General features: G+C 41.1%; 2 protein-coding genes across 11 annotated transcripts in view; one reads left to right on the top strand and one right to left on the bottom strand.

Moving 5' to 3' along the window:
• Positions 1 to 14,084, bottom strand: PAK1IP1 (PAK1 interacting protein 1). Of its 2 annotated transcripts, none has more exons than XM_005309968.5 (10): positions 13,949 to 14,084; positions 11,864 to 12,026; positions 11,049 to 11,169; positions 10,882 to 10,956; positions 9,030 to 9,082; positions 7,913 to 8,058; positions 7,730 to 7,827; positions 5,640 to 5,739; positions 2,541 to 2,667; positions 1 to 1,247 (listed from the first exon to the last, which is right to left on the bottom strand). In XM_005309968.5, the coding sequence occupies exons 1-10, from the start codon at positions 14,009 to 14,011 to the stop codon at positions 1,099 to 1,101; spliced, it is 1,095 nt and encodes a 364-aa protein (XP_005310025.2). In that variant the 5' UTR covers positions 14,012 to 14,084; the 3' UTR covers positions 1 to 1,098. The 2 variants fall into 2 exon arrangements, with proteins under 2 accessions (XP_005310025.2, XP_065441087.1); XM_065585015.1 differs by having other exon boundaries at positions 2,532 to 2,667.
• Positions 13,717 to 16,580, top strand: part of LOC101949370 (tRNA selenocysteine 1-associated protein 1) — a 14,825-nt gene continuing 11,961 nt past the window's right edge. For 3 of the 9 annotated variants that reach the window (XM_005309971.5, XM_042860523.2, XM_042860525.2), the window contains exons 1-2: positions 13,717 to 13,876; positions 15,675 to 15,859. The gene's annotated coding sequence lies outside the window, so the exon portion shown is untranslated. Of the gene's footprint in view, positions 13,877 to 14,104; positions 14,346 to 15,674; positions 15,860 to 16,580 lie in introns of those variants that run through there. The other 6 variants (XM_005309970.4, XM_065585016.1, XM_065585018.1 and 3 more) reach the window with 4 other exon arrangements.

The raw sequence follows: 16,580 nt of genomic DNA on the forward strand, positions 1-16,580 counted from the left end.
TTTTCCAACTTAACTAATTTATATTAGATTTCTTTGAACATAAAGATTTAAAACATATAGAACATCTTAAAGTTGTTCTAGCCCACTTCTTATTAACACTGGCATTTCAACAGCTCAAGAGTAAATGTAAATACTTGTAAAATGCCTGCATAAAACTTACCAAAGTGTTTGTTTCAATCATGTAAACCAACTCCTGGAGAAAGAGGACATAAACAGAGTTGAATTTAGGGACACAGACAGGTCTTTTTAAAATTAAAGACTTGAAATATCAGAAGGCAAAAAATATACTGTTTGCTTTTACACCCTCTTTTCATTGCTGTCTCAAGGGTTAAACACAAGTTTTCTTTTTGTGAATATATGAAGGATATTTTTGGTAGTTCTATTTTTCTGACATCATGGAGTATACATTAAGATTGTCTAAAAATAACCCTTAAAGTGATAAAGGCAGGCACATTTTTTAGTACAAAAATCCAGCGTAGTGGGTGTATTTAAAACACAGCTTACCCTGAATTATATAAAAATCTAGCCCCCTCCAAAATTAAGTCCTCCTAGATACAAGTGCCCAAACACTGTGGAAGATCTTTATGGGCTGCCAGTCCTGTTGCAAACAATTTAACATTGTAGAAATGGTTAATTGCAGACATTTTCATTGTATATTTCACTGAAACCTATTTTCAAATTTTAATGATTAAAACCAGAAAATCCAAGTATATTAATACAGAACTGCAGCAATTTTTGTAGTTTTAAACTGAATTTCAGAACTGCTCAAAGAGAATTTTTATACTATACTTGATATAATTAAAATATACATTAGATACTACTACATTATGTGTTTACTTCTGAATGGTATAATTCAAGAGAAGTTAGTACCGTCAGATTTGCCACCTTCCAAAATTCTGAATGGTCATTTCATTTATCAATGTAGAAACATTTTCTACTCCCCAAATTAAGATAGTTTCAGAGATATGTGCCCTGTTGAGATGGCAAAATATGCCTTGAGTAGAAGTGAGAGGTGTAAAAAATGGTTACAGTGATACCGAAATTTACTGATATCAGCTTATTATTTGAATGGTAAAGAAGTTACATTCATTTTGAGCTCTATAGTTTCATTTTCTTCTTTTGCTGTGCACCTTCTGATTTTCGTTTCTTGAGCATCACTTGCCTATCTCCCTTTGCTGATTTATCACTATTATCAGTCCAACAAACTTTCTTTTTCCTAGTTATCAATGGCTGTTCATCTTCATTTACTGAAACAAAGGAGAAAGTTATTCATCATGAGTTTTTAAGTTCAATATTTGGAATCTCTGATGGCATGAAGTACAAATTTATTTCCCCCCATTTTAAAAAGAAATTGAAACAGCATGAGCTCTATAATCTATTTTAGCGGAAGAGATGAGAGTGCCATGGTATGCAGTGTCCAAACATCAAGCGAGCAAGTAAATGTATTTTAGATGGTCAAGCATGACTGCCGAGAAAAAAATACTGGGCTAGATTTTCTAAGTTAGGCCCATGCAATGGGTAAATACATCTGTCCATACCTACTTTATGCATACATACCTGACATGCAAGTGACCTATTAGGTACACAAAACTGCATACGTTTAATTTTGAAAATCTGACCCAACAGGTTTAAGGACACATGCACAGCATCTGCCAGTCAAAAACAGTATCCTAAAAGCCTGAGCATTTTATTTACATAAATATTACCACACTAATTCTTACTTAAAGGTACTTAGAGAAGACTGCAGAGAATTAAGATTTTGGTCAAACTAGCTGTGACCCTCCGAGCACCCCAATGCCAGATGGCCAGGGCCTCACTAGTATATAACAGTAAATCTCAGCTGGCCTGACCAGCTCAATGAATTTCACACACTTGTTATAATATTCATTTAAAAGGTGTCTTGTAATATATCACTGGAAAACCAATAACCCGCTGGTCATTAATATCACTGTGAAATGTGTGTAATAATGCTGTATGTGAAATTATGGATATTCCGATATTATGATTTGGAGTCTGTAAACCAGTGGTTCTCAAACTTTTGTACTGGTGACCCCTTTGACATAGCAAGCCTCTGTGTGCAACCCCCCCTTTTAAATTAAAAACACTTCTTTACGTATTTAACCCCATTATAAATGCTGGAGGCAAAGTGGGGTTTGGGGTGGAGTCTGACAGCTTGCGACCCTCCGTGTAATAACCTTGTGACCCCCTGAGGGGTTCCGACCCCCAGTTTGAGAACCCCTGCTGTAAACAGACAAAAGAGAAAGGCCAACACCTCTATAGCTCAACTGCAGATTGAACCAGGTAAGACAAGAGACAAGGACAATGAGCCATTCATTTGCATCGGAGATTGCAGGAATATCATTTGCACTGTAAATCTCAGGAGACTGCAAAATTAACATGGCATCTGGTCCCCGGTGGAGACAGAATGTTGAGCCCAAAAACTCACACCTGCTCTCATATTTTCTATTTTCTCACTATATTAATAGCACTTAAATAGGAATTATTTTCAACATAAAATAATCAAGATGGACCTCTGTTACCATAAGAAGAGGTTGTAGCATTGTCAGGGTTCTCTTTGGTTTCTGAAGTTCTGTCTAGCCATACTGCTAGACATGTAAGCCTGGCTTTGGTATTGACTTCACATAGCAAAGATGGTCTATCCTGGATCTGAGGAAAATATAGAAACAGATTCATTAAAAGGTTATTTCAATATAGTTTAAGTCACTTAACCTGTACATCTACTTTTAAGGCCTTATATCTCCACGCCACAACTGTTAACTGTGGTTTTGTAATGCTGTCAAAGCCATGGCTGCCTTAAGGGTACATCTTGAGGGGCAAGACGGGTGTGTTTTTTAATCACGTTGGTTCAACTGAGAGAGCTCAACACAACTGAAAACATTAGTTGGCTGGCTGTAGCCTGGGTGAATCTTGGCTACAACAAAGCTAGCTAGTCTGCAACTTAATGGGGCTCAGTGGTGTTAAGCTAACATGACTGAAATATATCCCACCCCCCATTTATTTCATCAAATACAGGGTTATAACTGGTTACAAGTAACGTGGTTCAGTTTATGTGCACACAGCAGCTTTTCTGCAATCACAACCACATTTGTGTATCGACATCTACCATACTGCTTAACTGTGTTTGTATCAGTGTGCTTTGGGAAAATCTGAGCAAACATTCCATAATATCTCATCAAAACAAAGTGTGTCCTGAGAACACACAGAATAGCAATAGCAGCCCATGAAGCACTGCACTTTGGAATGTCCCACCACACAGAGAGTTAGGAGGAGGAAGGAACAGGCACACCAGTTACGTAAACATGTTTAGGACAGCAGCACTTGCGGGGGGGTGGGGGGGGGGGAGCATCCTGAACCAGTAACAGCAAAACAACCATGTGCCAGCCTAGGTCTCTGGCTGAAGCCAAACAAACGCTGTTAGCTGCCATGGTTGCTGAGCTTTAACAATAATGTTTAAATCTTGGAATGTGAACTTCTTGGATCAGGGATTGTCTTTGTGTCATTTGCACAGTGCCTAACACAATGAGGCCCTCTTTGAGGTCCTTAAATGCTACTATAATAACAACAATGATAAAAAAGTGAGGACATAACCCACAATTGGAGCCAACCAAGGCAGTAATTGGCTACAAACTTGGTTAAAAACTGTAGTGAGGACTAGGCCTATCACATTTCAATGAAGAATGAATGATTTATAAACCTTGGCTAACTATAGTTACTAAAACTGTTCATCTTTTGCATCATGGAAAAAGGCATTGGGATAAAAATGAAAAAGACACATTCTGAAGTGATTTTTTTTTCTGCTTTGTTAAAAAATAAAATGTTTGGAATAAATACTGAAATAAAAGTGCTCAATATAAAATTGAAATGCCTAATGTATCACCATCTTTGATTTTTTTCAATCAGGACTGTATTTTTCCCCTCCTGAACACAAAAAATAAATAATACATTTTGTGTTTTTGAAGAGTGGTGTTAGTCACCAACATTACAAACATTATAGTAACCACCAAAGCATAACAGATTGATTAGGAAGCTGTAAGTGTGGCCAGTTAGATATCAGGGAGAGCATAACCTTGCACAAGATGGAGGGGTGAAGTGACTTGAGAATTTCATAATTTTTTTTTTTAAATCACCACTAAAAATTAAAAGTTTTTAAAGTTATGTAAGAGGAATTGATAGCCAAAAGATCTAAGTGCATATAAATAAAAAAATTTCTGATAAACATGGTGTGGATGAAGTTCAGGATTTCTAGATTGCAAACAGGTTGATTCAATATTTAAAAATAATTTGTAAATGCATGTGTGACACTGCACCCCATATTCTTCGCAGTGATATTATTATGATACGATTATGACATCATCATGATTTTATGCAAGATAGGTCATGTGAGGTAGCATTGGAAAAGTTATAATTTGCTGAATATGATTATCCTATTTGTATGCATGTATCATTTTTGTATATGAAGTTATGAATATTGACTATGTATCTATTTCACATGTAGCCATTCCTGGGCAATGCCTACTAGGCAAAATCCTTTCAGTCTAGATGGCTGGCTGGGAAGGGCCCATTCAGGTTAATGAGCCATTAGGAAGAAACAATAGGCTTTAGGAGAAGCATATCTCCACCTGGGGATCCTTCCTGAGGATGCTACAGACAGCATCCAAGTAATGGCTGCTATGACAGGGACATGTGACCAGGTCACCTGGTGCTGGTCCTCCACCTTGGGATATCAGTATTTTTCCACTAACTGGCATGGGAACCAAATTGTGAAACAAAGGGTTCCCACCATATGCAAAAGCTATATAAAGCAGGGGAGTGACATCATTTTGGTTCTTCACTGATTCCCAACCCAAGAAGACTCCTGGAAACACCTAAGAAACAAAGACTGAGTTGGGGGAAGTGCTGGACCCAGGATAAAGGGATTTTTAGCCTGTGAATGGAACATCTGGGAATTCCAAGCTATAAACAAGTGCAACTTGCCTCCTAAGAATCTGCAGCCTGCTTGTATCACTACTTAGGGTGAGAATTTGCTATTCATATCCAATCTCGTTAGTATATTAAGCTTAGTTTGCATTTTTGTTTATTTGCTAGGTAATCTGCTTTGATCTGTTTATTATCCCTTATAATCACTTAAAATCTATCTTTTGCCGTCAAACTATTTTGCTGTATCTAAAACCACTGTGTGGGAGTCATAACTTGGGGCATAAAGCTGTTGTATATTCCTCTCCCCATTGAGGGAGAGGGCGAATTTCATGAGCTTACACTATACAGTTCCCTGCATAGTGCAAGACGGTATAATTTTGGGTTTACACTCCAGAGGGGGTGCATGCCTGAGTAGCTGGGAAGTTTCCTAGCTGGAGCCTTTCCATGCAGGGCTGATCACAGCATCTGCATGTAACTGTAGCTGGGTGTGTTCTGGTGAAAGTGCAGGCTGGAGCCTGGAGAGAGCTTGTCACAGCAATACTGTGTAAAGGGAGCCCAGGCTGGTGGGTCAGGGGGGCTCTGTGGTACGCCAGTTCCAGGAGGTACCCCGGGGGAATCTGTCACAGCATGCTTTTTAAAACCTAATGTTAACCTGCAAATTAGTTCTCCAGAATTTTTCCATGAGTTGTTAATGTACTAACCTTATCAAGTTCAAGACTCCACAATTTAATATATCCATCACTGGATGCAGTAACAATAACCTGTAGTCCTTGCTTTTCAAAACTGTAGATGTCTTTTATTCTAGAACAAAATATAATACCTGGATACTTAATACTATGACAGGTGGCTTCAAACAATAAGGACAAATGGTAAGAAGTTGTCAGAATTTAAAAATGAAGAGAGAACATTCTACACGTCATTTAGAGAGCCACAAACTATGGATGCTTTATGTGAATATTTTTGATTTAGGCATGTAAGATACAGCTCATACACAGGACTAATCTGTTTTGTATTCTGCCATTGGGAGCAATATGTGCCTTTGAAAAATACATGTTGAGGACTGTTAGGACCCTGATTCAGGAAAGCACGTAAGTGCTTAATTTTAAGCACATGCTGAACACTCACTGATATCAACAGCACTTTAGCATATGATTAAGTGCTTTGCTGAATTGGCATCTAAATTAAGACAGAGTACTAGATAGTTCTTTAATGATAAAGGGGAACATATAAGATTCCCTTGCTACTGGCCTGGATGGAGTCCAACTGTGCTATTTTACATAGGTGTCCATTTGGATACCACTGCAAGATTATAAATTGGTAACAGCCTGCTAGTCAATCCTTATGTGGATTCAGGAAAGAAATAAGAGACTCCTTATGCCATTTTTTTCTATTTTTATTCATAGATTCTAAGGCCAGAAGGGACCATTGTGATCTAGTCTGACCGCTTATATAACAAAGGCCATAACTTTACCCAAAATAATTCCTAGAGCACATCTTTTAGAAAAATATCCAATCTAAAAATTAGCATTGATGGACAACTGTTTGAGTTAGTACCTGGTGTTGAGCAAGACTTATGACTGCTTTGTGGGGAAGACCATGGAAAAGGTGCAGACACTACCAAAGCAACTAAGTTCTGGTACATGTTTGTCAAAATACCTGCATAGACATTGTGGTTTGGGCTGGAGATCGGGTTCTCAAACTTGAGGGTTGAGGTGGACTTGAGACCCTTAGCTGCCACGTCAAAGCTACCTCTAAACAGCTATGTTTAGTGCGCTAGTGCGAGCCCCACTGGCATAGATCTGTGGACCTGAGCTGCAAGACTCACTCCCACATGCAGTGTAGACATACCCACTGTGTTTTAGAACAGAAGCACATTCCTCCAATGCAATTTGTTCCACCTCTTTTTCCGCTGTTTCCATCCTTTCTTGGCAATTTATACTTCAAACACACCTTCCTCTCCTTCCTTACATGCTTTGACCATTAGTGAAATATTGAACAATATAGATGACTAAATTATCATCATTGGGCATCTGAGCTAAGACCATTTAGATGAACAGAACAGTTCACACCTCTCCGAGCTATAATTTCCAGTTCTCTGCAGATGCAGGTAAACATCTCTGCATCTGTTTAATTTGTTTTGCTTGTTTTCAAGATTCTCTCCTCAACCACAAGGGCTTGAAATTTTAATTAAAAACAAAAACAAAAAAGAGTAAGCTGAGATTCTGGGAACAAGATAAAAAAATGCTAAGTACCGTTTGGCACCCTCGTGCCGAGGATAGATTAGAAATGAAACCTGAAATTCTTAAAAAGTAGTTCCTCAAGAACTGATTTGAGGCACACTGATGGGGCAAAATAGGTCATTATGCAATTCTTGTGCCTGTGCTGTAACTATTTTATGGATAAAAAAATCATAATCTGGAGGTATAAATCCGTATCTCTTTAGAATACAGCCACGACAATTTAAAATCACATACACACAACAAACTGTATTTAACATATATAAAAAGATCATCATATATATCCAGTGGGGAGGTATTAAAATAAATCTCACACAGGGATTCCTTCATGTTTCATATAACAGGTGTACACTTACACTCAGTGAGAATGCACAAATCTGTATTGAATTTGCAACTCAGTACATCAGAAACAAGGCAGTTTACTTTCTATTTTAAAAATAAAAATAAACTGTATTAAGCCAAGATGTTCTCAATGTCGCCACTAACCAGGCAGTAGTGTGTATTCAGCACTGCCATAAATTTTAAAACAATTTAACAGGACAAATATAAAATACCTGTTTTCATGAGCTTTAAATTCACAAAGGCACTTTTGTGAGTCACAATCGTACAGTCTTATAACTTCATCATCTCCGGCAATAGCAAGAACAGAATCCTTGAAGACGAAGAGAAGAAAATGCAGATGAGGCTAAAGTAATTCAAACAATTTAGTTTCCCACCCCCTTCTTTTATGTACTTACTGTTATAAATCTAACTGAAGAAATTCTCTTCTCAGTTGTGATGGCACCACTGACAGATGCTGTTTCAAGTTTGTAGACATCCACTTTATTAGTTACGACCACCACATACTTCTCTCCACTGGGAGACCATTTAACTATGTGTGCATCTGAACAATTTTAAGTAAAAAACAACCAGAAAGACCATCAGTTTTGCCATAATAATAATTTAAAAACTCTGAATCTCATTCTTGACATCTTCACTCTGGAATCTTTAACATGCAATGTATATGACCCCAATCCTGCAAATATTTATGCCAATGCTTAATTTATTATTATCAGAAGTAGTACTATTGACTTGAATGATGCTCATAGTAGTAAATGTAAGCATATGCATGTGTGTTTTCAGGATAGAAGATTATATTACCACCCGGAAGGGGAAATCATATCAAATCTTCATATCTACTGGAATAAATCTAGTAGTGGCAAAACAGATTTTTAAAGACATTGTTGGGTTCCAAAATTTAGGTTTTGTAAAAACAAGCTTTTACAAAACCCTACCTAAAATCAATGTTCCAAAGAACTAAAAACAGAAACTTCCAATAAAGAGTTATATTTTGAAACAAACATTTTTCTGTAGTCTTTGCAACCCAAATTCATGTTAGTGCATAAGAATCTAAAAGTGAAAATCTTTAGAAACTGTCTAGTCTATTTTCAATGTCCAAGCTGAAATAAATGCAGAAAGTAAAGTAATACAAATACTACTACTACTACCAGAATAAATAGCAAACTATTTTTTTTAATTTTTCGGTTTTGATAATCTAAAGGGTTATAATTAAAAGAGGTACAGAATTAAAAAAAAAAAAGGTTTTTAGCCTAACAATGTGTATTTGAGGAAAGAAATAAGATTTCTGCCATAGTATTACTATAGCCTGTCCATGGCAATTTCTGTATTGAGGATATGTGCTTTTGATATTTAGTATAAGGTAGAGCAGAGGGAATTACCATAATTAAAAAGTCAAACATTTGCAAACCAAAGGCTACTCCAGTGTATCTTTTAAACAAACATGCACATACATAAAAGGAACTCATCTGATTTTAGTTTTAATAAATACTTTGCAGATTAGATTGACACACTCACTTTGCTTCAGATTTTTGATGAAGGCAGATCGTCCTTCTACAAGATTCCATGTTCTGTAAAATACCAAAAAGGGGTTGAATATTCATCACTTAAAATAGCACAGAGAAATTAAAGTACCATTTACTAACCATTGTAAGGCTATGTTTTAGTCACGGGTATTTTTAGTAAAAGTCATGGACAGGTCACAGACCTGTCCATGACTTGTACTATATACCCCTGACTAAATCTTGGGTGCTCTGGAGGGGGGGCTTCGGGGGCACCGCAGGTGCTCTAGGACCGCCGCTGCTGTGTGTGTGTAGGGGGACAGCACGTGGCCGGGGACCCTGCTGGTGCTGGGGAGGGAGGGGTGAGCACACAGCCCGGGACCACCGCTGGTGCTCAGGGGAGGGCGGGGGGAGGAGGGGCAGCGCGGCCCGGGACTACCGCTGGTGCACAACGGGGGGGAGGGGGTGGCAGCATGTGCCCGAGACTGCCACTCGCACTGTTCTTTAAAAGAAATACTTTAAAATGCTGTTGCTATTTTAAAAAATGTAATAGTCTGCACTCCCGTCTAGAGCAGGCCATCCAGTCCTCCTCCCTACACCAATCTCTTAGCTTTGTATTCTTCCCTGAAAGGTTGGCACTTGTTCCACCTGCAACTGACATCAGTCTTGAGACTAACAGAAGACATCAATCAAGCACAGGGGTAGGCAACCTATGGCACGCGTGCAAAGGCGGCACGCGAGCTGATTTTCAGTGGCACTCACACTGCCCGGGTCCTGGCCACTGGTCCAGGGGGCTCTGCATTTTAATTTAATTTTAAATGAAGCTTCTTAAATATTTTAAAACCCTTATTTACTTTACATACAACAGTAGTTTAGTTATATATTATAGACTTACAAAAAGAGACCTTTTAAAAACGTTAAAATGTATTACTGGCACGCGAAACCTTAAATTAGAGTGAATAAATGAAGACTCGGCACACCACTTCTGAAAGGTTGCTGACCCCTGAAGCAGTTTGATAAAGGTGGGCTTCCCTACTCCTTTGTGTTAAAAGGCCAGTTTTGTATACTACAGAGTCAACAGGATGAATATTAACTCTTTAATATTGGAGCTAAGAGGAAATTTCAAAGTGCTAGGTACAGCTACACTATGGAGACTTCACCAGTATAGCTACATCACCATAACTATGCCAGCATGACCCCCTAGTATTCATAGATCATAGAATATCAGGATTGGAAGGGACCTCAGGAGGTCATCTAGTCCAACCCTCTGCTCAAAGCAGGACCAATCCCCAAACAGATTTTTGCCCCAGATCCCTAAATGACCCCCTCAAGGATTGAACTCACAACCCTGGGTTTTGCAGGCCAATCCTCAAACCACTGAGCTATCCCGATGCAGACTAGACTGATGGAACACCTCCTCCCTGAATGATGGTTGCTATGTCAACGGAAGCCCTCTACCATAACCATAGCTGCATCTACGCTGGGGGTTAGGTTGGCATAGCTATGTCGGTCATAGGTGTGCGGGGTTTTTTTTACATCCCTGACTGACATAGCTATGATGACCTAACTTAAGTGTAGGCTCAGGCACAGATGTACTCTGTCTAGATTCTAGAGTGACCCTTATCCCAACCATAATCTCTGCCTGGTATAAAACAAAGTGAAATTCAACGGTACATTTTGATAGACCAGGAATCCTGCAAGTGTGAAAACATACACTGTTACATAGGTTAACTGACAGCAGCGTTACAGATGCTTCCCTGATCCTTGCTTCACAGTCTAGTCCCAATATATAATCCTTGTTTATAATTCAATAAGAGAATTTAGTAGTAAATTTCACTAAGTAAGATTTTCAGCCAGTTTTGACTCACCTTAATGTTTTGTCTGTTCCTACTGACAAAGCTAATTTTCCAGAAGGGTGAATAGAAAGAGATGTCACATGCCCCCTAATAAAATCAACAACAAAAAGTTAATCGTATTTTCTTTGTCACATAAATAACCAAAAATATCTAAAAAAGAAGCAGTTCAGAAGACTCACTTATGTGCTTTAATGGATTTCAGACATTCCCATTTCTTTGTGTCCCAAATACAAATTAATCCATCTTCTGCTCCACTCAATAAGTGTGCATTCCCATAGAACTCCAGGCAAGTTATCGTGCCTACAGAACAAGATCAGCACTATTAAGCTACATTATGACACCCTGAATAAAAATACTACACAAAAATAGTTTTATATAAAATGCAAGATATTCACTTAAAGACATGCTAATATTTTAAAACTTAATTGCATAACTTCCAATAAAGTCACACATATGAAATTGTATTTTGAAGTGCAAAATGAAAGTCACTTAAATTGTTGTCATTTTGCATCACACCTATAACAGATACCTTTTTACATAATACCTGTCTAGGAATTACATCATTATAAGTACACCTCATATATTATTTGCAAGAATAATGCATACACAAAACATGCAGCAATGCCTCTCTATCTGTGAAAGAACAGCCTGCCTCTAACATCCAAACATGCCAGCCTTTTGTTCTGCTTGTTAGATGAAACCTGGCTTACTTACTATATATTTCTTCATGAAAATAAGTTTAACTACCATATTTAGATCACTGATGCCCCTCTATTGTCCTTGTCTGTTGTAACATACAATTTTGAATTCTGTCTGATCCCTCGCTCTCTAAAGTAAGTCACATTTATTTATTTATATACATTTGATAATTCCTTAATCCATTTCAAATGCATCTCAACTGAGGCCCCATTAAAAATTGACAGTTCTCTGTTACAGAAACACACCCACCAGTAAATCATGTAATTAATACCTCTAAAAAGAAAAGTTCCCTTACCATTATGATGCAGCAATGCCCCATGTTCTATCTTCTTTTTCATATCATATATTTGGATTGTTTCATCTCTGCTACCAGTGACTACATATCTGTTATTCACAGCTACTGCTGATAATGAGGCAGTGTGGGCATGATGGGTAAAGTCAGGGATAGGCGTCCAGTTCTGAAAACAAAATATAAAATGAATGAACCTTTTTAGAAACACACCCAGTGTGATGTTTTAACTTGTCTATGATTAGATTGTCAATATCATAGTATAAGACTAATTTTTAAAATAGCAAAAACTAGCCATGCTCATTTTGCCAAACATACAAAAACGTTATATTCTGTTACAAATCTAATGGGACCCTGTGAAGGAAGTTTCCTAGTGGTCACTGTATGATTAGAATGACACCATCAACCTAACAACTCTCCGGTCTCCAGAGCTTCGGTTGTGACTGGTGATGGGGGTGGATTGGTGCTTTGTGGAAAGAGGTTCTATGGCTTCCAGAAGAAAGAGACAAGTCGAGGCTCTTAGGAAAATCCAAGCCAGTCCTGCCCTTTCTCCTTCAGCACTTTGGCAATGACTGCCTAGGAAGGAGTACTGCGGAAACGAATCTAGGGGTTATTTAGTGGATCACAAGCTAAATGAGAGTCAACAGTGTAACACTGTTGCAAAAAAAGCAAACATCATTCTGGGATGTATCAGAAGGATTGTTGTAAGCAAGACATTAGAAGTGATTCTTCCAATCTACTTGGTGCTGATAATACCTCAACTGGAGTATTGTGTCCAGTTCCGGGAGATACATTTCAGGAAAAAAGTGGACAAATTGGAGAAAGTCCAGCAGAGAATAACAAAAATGATTAAAGGTCTAAAAACCATGACCTGCGAGGAAAGATTGGAAAAACTCGGTTTGTTTAGTTTGGAGAAAAGAAGACCGGGGGTGGGGGTGGGGTGTAAATAACAGTTTTCAAGTACATAAAAGGTTGTTACAAGGAGGAGGTGAAAAACTGTTTTCCTTAACCTCTGAGGCCAGGACAAGAAGCAATGAGCTTAAATTGAAGCAAGAGAGATTTAGGCTGGACATTAAGAAAAACGGTTGTGGAATCTTTGTCAATGGAGGTTTTTAAGAACAGGTTAGACAAACACCTGTCGGGAATGGTCTAGTTATTACTTTGTCCTGCCTTGAGTGCAGAGGACTGGACAAGCTGACCTACTGAGGGCCCTTCCAGACTACACTTCTACAATTCTATATTCTCAACATTCCCCTCTCCACCCTTACTATGCAGCCTTGATGCTTCCCTGAGTAGTTGAAGCAGAGGTGGTAAATTGTGGAACTAATGTGCCATTTGCTGCAATCACATAGTTTTTTCTGCAGGTATGTTTTATGCCTTCCACCCCGCTGTATCTGTCTTTTCTAGGTAGGGTGTAAACCCTTCAGATCACAGACCATCTAGTGTTCTATGTCTGGGCAATGCCCAGCAAAACAGGGCCCGATTCTGGGTTGGTTGTTAGGTATTAAGGACCACAATAAATGTACTAAATAATAATCATAAAAAGCGTGGCACTCTGTGCCCCTCTAGAGGTGGCTGGGCCAAAGAGAGTGTGGCTATGCCCATTGCAGCAGGGTAACTCGGGCTGCAAAGGCGCCTGCTTTTAGAGCCCCGCAGGGGACAAGGCCCCCAGAGGACAAGGCCCCCAGATATGCGGAGTTGCACCAGCATGTGGTTGGGTCCAGGGGCAGGGAGGGCTGACATGGAGCTGGCGACGTGCAGCGAGAGGGAGGCGCAGTGTTGGCTGCCCGTCGTGTGCAGCAGGCAGGACTCCCGGCATCCCCTGCTGCAAGCCGGGCCCCGGCGCTGATGAGATCAGCTGCGAGCAGCCACGCCCGGCTCACAGCTCGCGCCGCTCACCGCACCGGCCACGAGCGCCCAGCAGGGGGAACCCATCGGCGGCGCGCGCGCGCGCGCCTGGAGCCACCCTGCTTAAAGCCCGCGTGGAGGCGGGCAGCATTGGACGCGCGCACCTCCGCGGTAGGTTACTGGGACACCCGGGCCCCTGGGTGACGGGAGGGCCACCAGCAGCTGCCACCCCGGCGCCATTACCTCCTCCGGCCGCACCGCGAACCCGAAAAGAATCTGCTCGTAACAGCCGCCGACTAGCTCCATCTCCCGGCGCGACCCCGGTCCTCCTTCCCCCACACTCGGAGGCGACGCCTGGGTCCTTCCATCCACCCGTCGCACAGGCTGTCCAAGCACTGCCTGAGCCGAAATTGACAACGCCCGGACACCCCCGAGCCCGCAGCCCACCCCTCGGGTTTTCTAGCCGGGGTGTATCCCTTGGAGTCCCCGAGTCGGATAGAGAGTGCGCGGGCTGTGGGCGCGGTAGGGCCCTGGGGTTGGGGTAACAGGCGTTGCTGGGGGCAGCCTCAGCGTGAGGTCCCGGGCGGGGGCGGAAGTAGGACCCGTCCTGCTCCTTATGGCGACGCCGTGGATGGGAGACGTTAGTGCCGGGACCGGGTCGGAGGGGGGGAGTGAGGGCCTCGCGAGCAGGGGGAGGCCGAGGGGAGGGGCTTCTCTCGTCCTCCCAGGGTTATCACCCCCGCTCCCGGGGCGGTGTCTGTCCTTCCCCTTCCCCTTCCCCTGGGCCTTTCCCGGAGCCGCCGCCGCCCCTCCCCCTCTCCTGGCGGGCGCCTCCGCCCGCTGACTCCCCGCGCCCCCAGGAGGCCGGGGAAAGTCACCGGGGGAATCCGCCCGTGGGACCATCGGGGGTCGGGTCGCTGCCCTCAGGGTCAAACGGCCGCCCTGGGTCAGCGGGTGAAAATATCCCCCTCTATACTCCCCCCCCCTTACTGATCCTTTAAACGTTCCTGCCCGGGGGGCGCTCTGCGCCTTTGCCACGCAACATAAATACCGTCACACGCAAACCACGGGCAGCAGCTTCCCTCCCCCCATCAACTATAACCAGTTCCCACCCTTACACAGCCCGAGAGTGTCTCCTCTGTTTTACTGTGTAGTGACTTACAGCTTCGAGGTCTTAACCATACCTCTGGATATTTGATTCACTGGCCATGGTTTTTCCATTTTACTATAAAAAGAACAGGAGTACTTGCAGCCTGTAGTCCACGAAAGCTTATGCTCTAATAAATTTGTTAGTCTCCAAGGTGCCACAAGTACTCCTGTTCTTTTTGCAGATACAGACTAACACGGCTGCTACTCTGAAACCTTTCATTTTACTATAAAGTCTGAGAAAAGAATTGGAATTAAGGCTATTTATGCACCAATAGTTGCATAATGGTCTTTTTTTTTTTTTTTTTTTAAGCTTACCTTTACAAATCTTTCCTTCATGCTACTGCCTGAAAAAGTTAGGCCTGGTCTACACTAAAAAAGTTTTACTGATAGGACTGTCAGGTGATATGTTCTACCTATACAGTTATAAGCCATATTTTGGATGCAGTTAGACACGTATAAAGGTGCTTTTTATGCTGGTATAGCTTATTTTGCTTCCCATCCCAGAATAAGTTATACTAGTCTAAGCATTTTGATACAAATATAATTAAATTCACCCTAGGGTATTTTTGTCACTTTAACTATATGAGTATAATTAAAGAGACAAAATTTTCAGTGTAGACAAGCCCTTACGTGCATGCTTAAGGTTAAACGTGAGTAGTCCCATTGAGTAGCTTTATTGGAGTCAAATATTTGAAGTTAAGCATGCAAGTCTTTCCAGGATTGGGACCTTAATAACTAAATGGTAAAGTTAGTATGAAAAAGTAATGTATCCTGTCAATGTGCATGCCTCTAACTTTTTTTAAATTTGTTTGAATTACAGTGAAAAGATCAAATGACAACACTGAAGCTCAGAGAATAAAATACCAAAAATATTGTTTCGTATAGAAGACCATGATAACTGTGATCAAGATATTATTGCCTCACTTTTTTTTCTGATACAATTTTTCTGCGGTCAAATTGCTTTTTTATTGTGCTGCAGCTTGCATTAAATGTGCACACAGAGTGGTAAGTCCAAAAACAAACAGCATAAGTGGTCAAAAGTAAATTGGACAGTTTTTAATCTAAACGCCTAGTATTAGAATTTTATTTTTTTTATACAAAAGTGGAATTCTGTTGGCTCTGTCTCTTTTTAAATAGCAGAACTATAGTAAAACCTTGCTGATGCACATTTTGCTAATATGTGCACTTCATAATTTGTGCAAAATGACATCTATCTCTATCAGGAAAGAGTTAATAGTAGAGTGCTATTGTAAAGTCTCCCATATTGTTAAAAAAAATAATTGCTGAAATTCAAAATGAAGTGCTGATCTTGAAAAAATTAAAGCAGTGGTCTCCAATCTTTTTATGCCCAAGATCACCTTTTGAATTTAAGGGCAACCCAGGATCTACCCCTTCCCTGAGGCCTTGCCCTGCTGACTCCATCCCCCCCCTCCGTCGCTCGCTCTTCCCCATCCTCACTCACTTTAACCGGGCTAAGGAAGGGGGTTGGGGTTCGGGAGGGGGTGCAGGCCCTGTGCCGGGGTCCAAGGGGTTTGTAGTGTGGGAGCAGGCTCTGGGCTGAGCCTGGGGCAGGGGGTGCAAGCTTTGGGAGGGAGTTTGGGTGCAGAAGGGGGTATGAGGTGCTGGCTCTAGGAGGGGAGTCGGGGCAGGGGGTTGGGGTGCTGGATCCAGGAGGGGGTTGGGTTGGGGTGCGGCCTCCCGCAGGGCGGCATTTACCACGAGCAGC

The sequence above is a fragment of the Chrysemys picta genome, chromosome 2 (assembly GCF_011386835.1).
Source record: "Chrysemys picta bellii isolate R12L10 chromosome 2, ASM1138683v2, whole genome shotgun sequence".
NCBI lineage: Eukaryota > Metazoa > Chordata > Testudines > Emydidae > Chrysemys > Chrysemys picta.

Bases quoted from the DNA above. Each gene is read 5' to 3' on its own strand.
- PAK1IP1 (XM_065585015.1), bottom strand. From the start codon at position 14,011: ATGGAGCTAGTCGGCGGCTGTTACGAGCAGATTCTTTTCGGGTTCGCG. The intron at 11,170-11,863 runs GTAAGGGAACTT...CTTGTTCTGTAG, and splicing joins GGCATTGCTGCATCATAATG to GCACGATAACTTGCCTGGAG. The intron at 8,059-9,029 runs GTGAGTGTGTCA...AAAATTGTTCAG, and splicing joins CATCAAAAATCTGAAGCAAA to ATGCACACATAGTTAAATGG.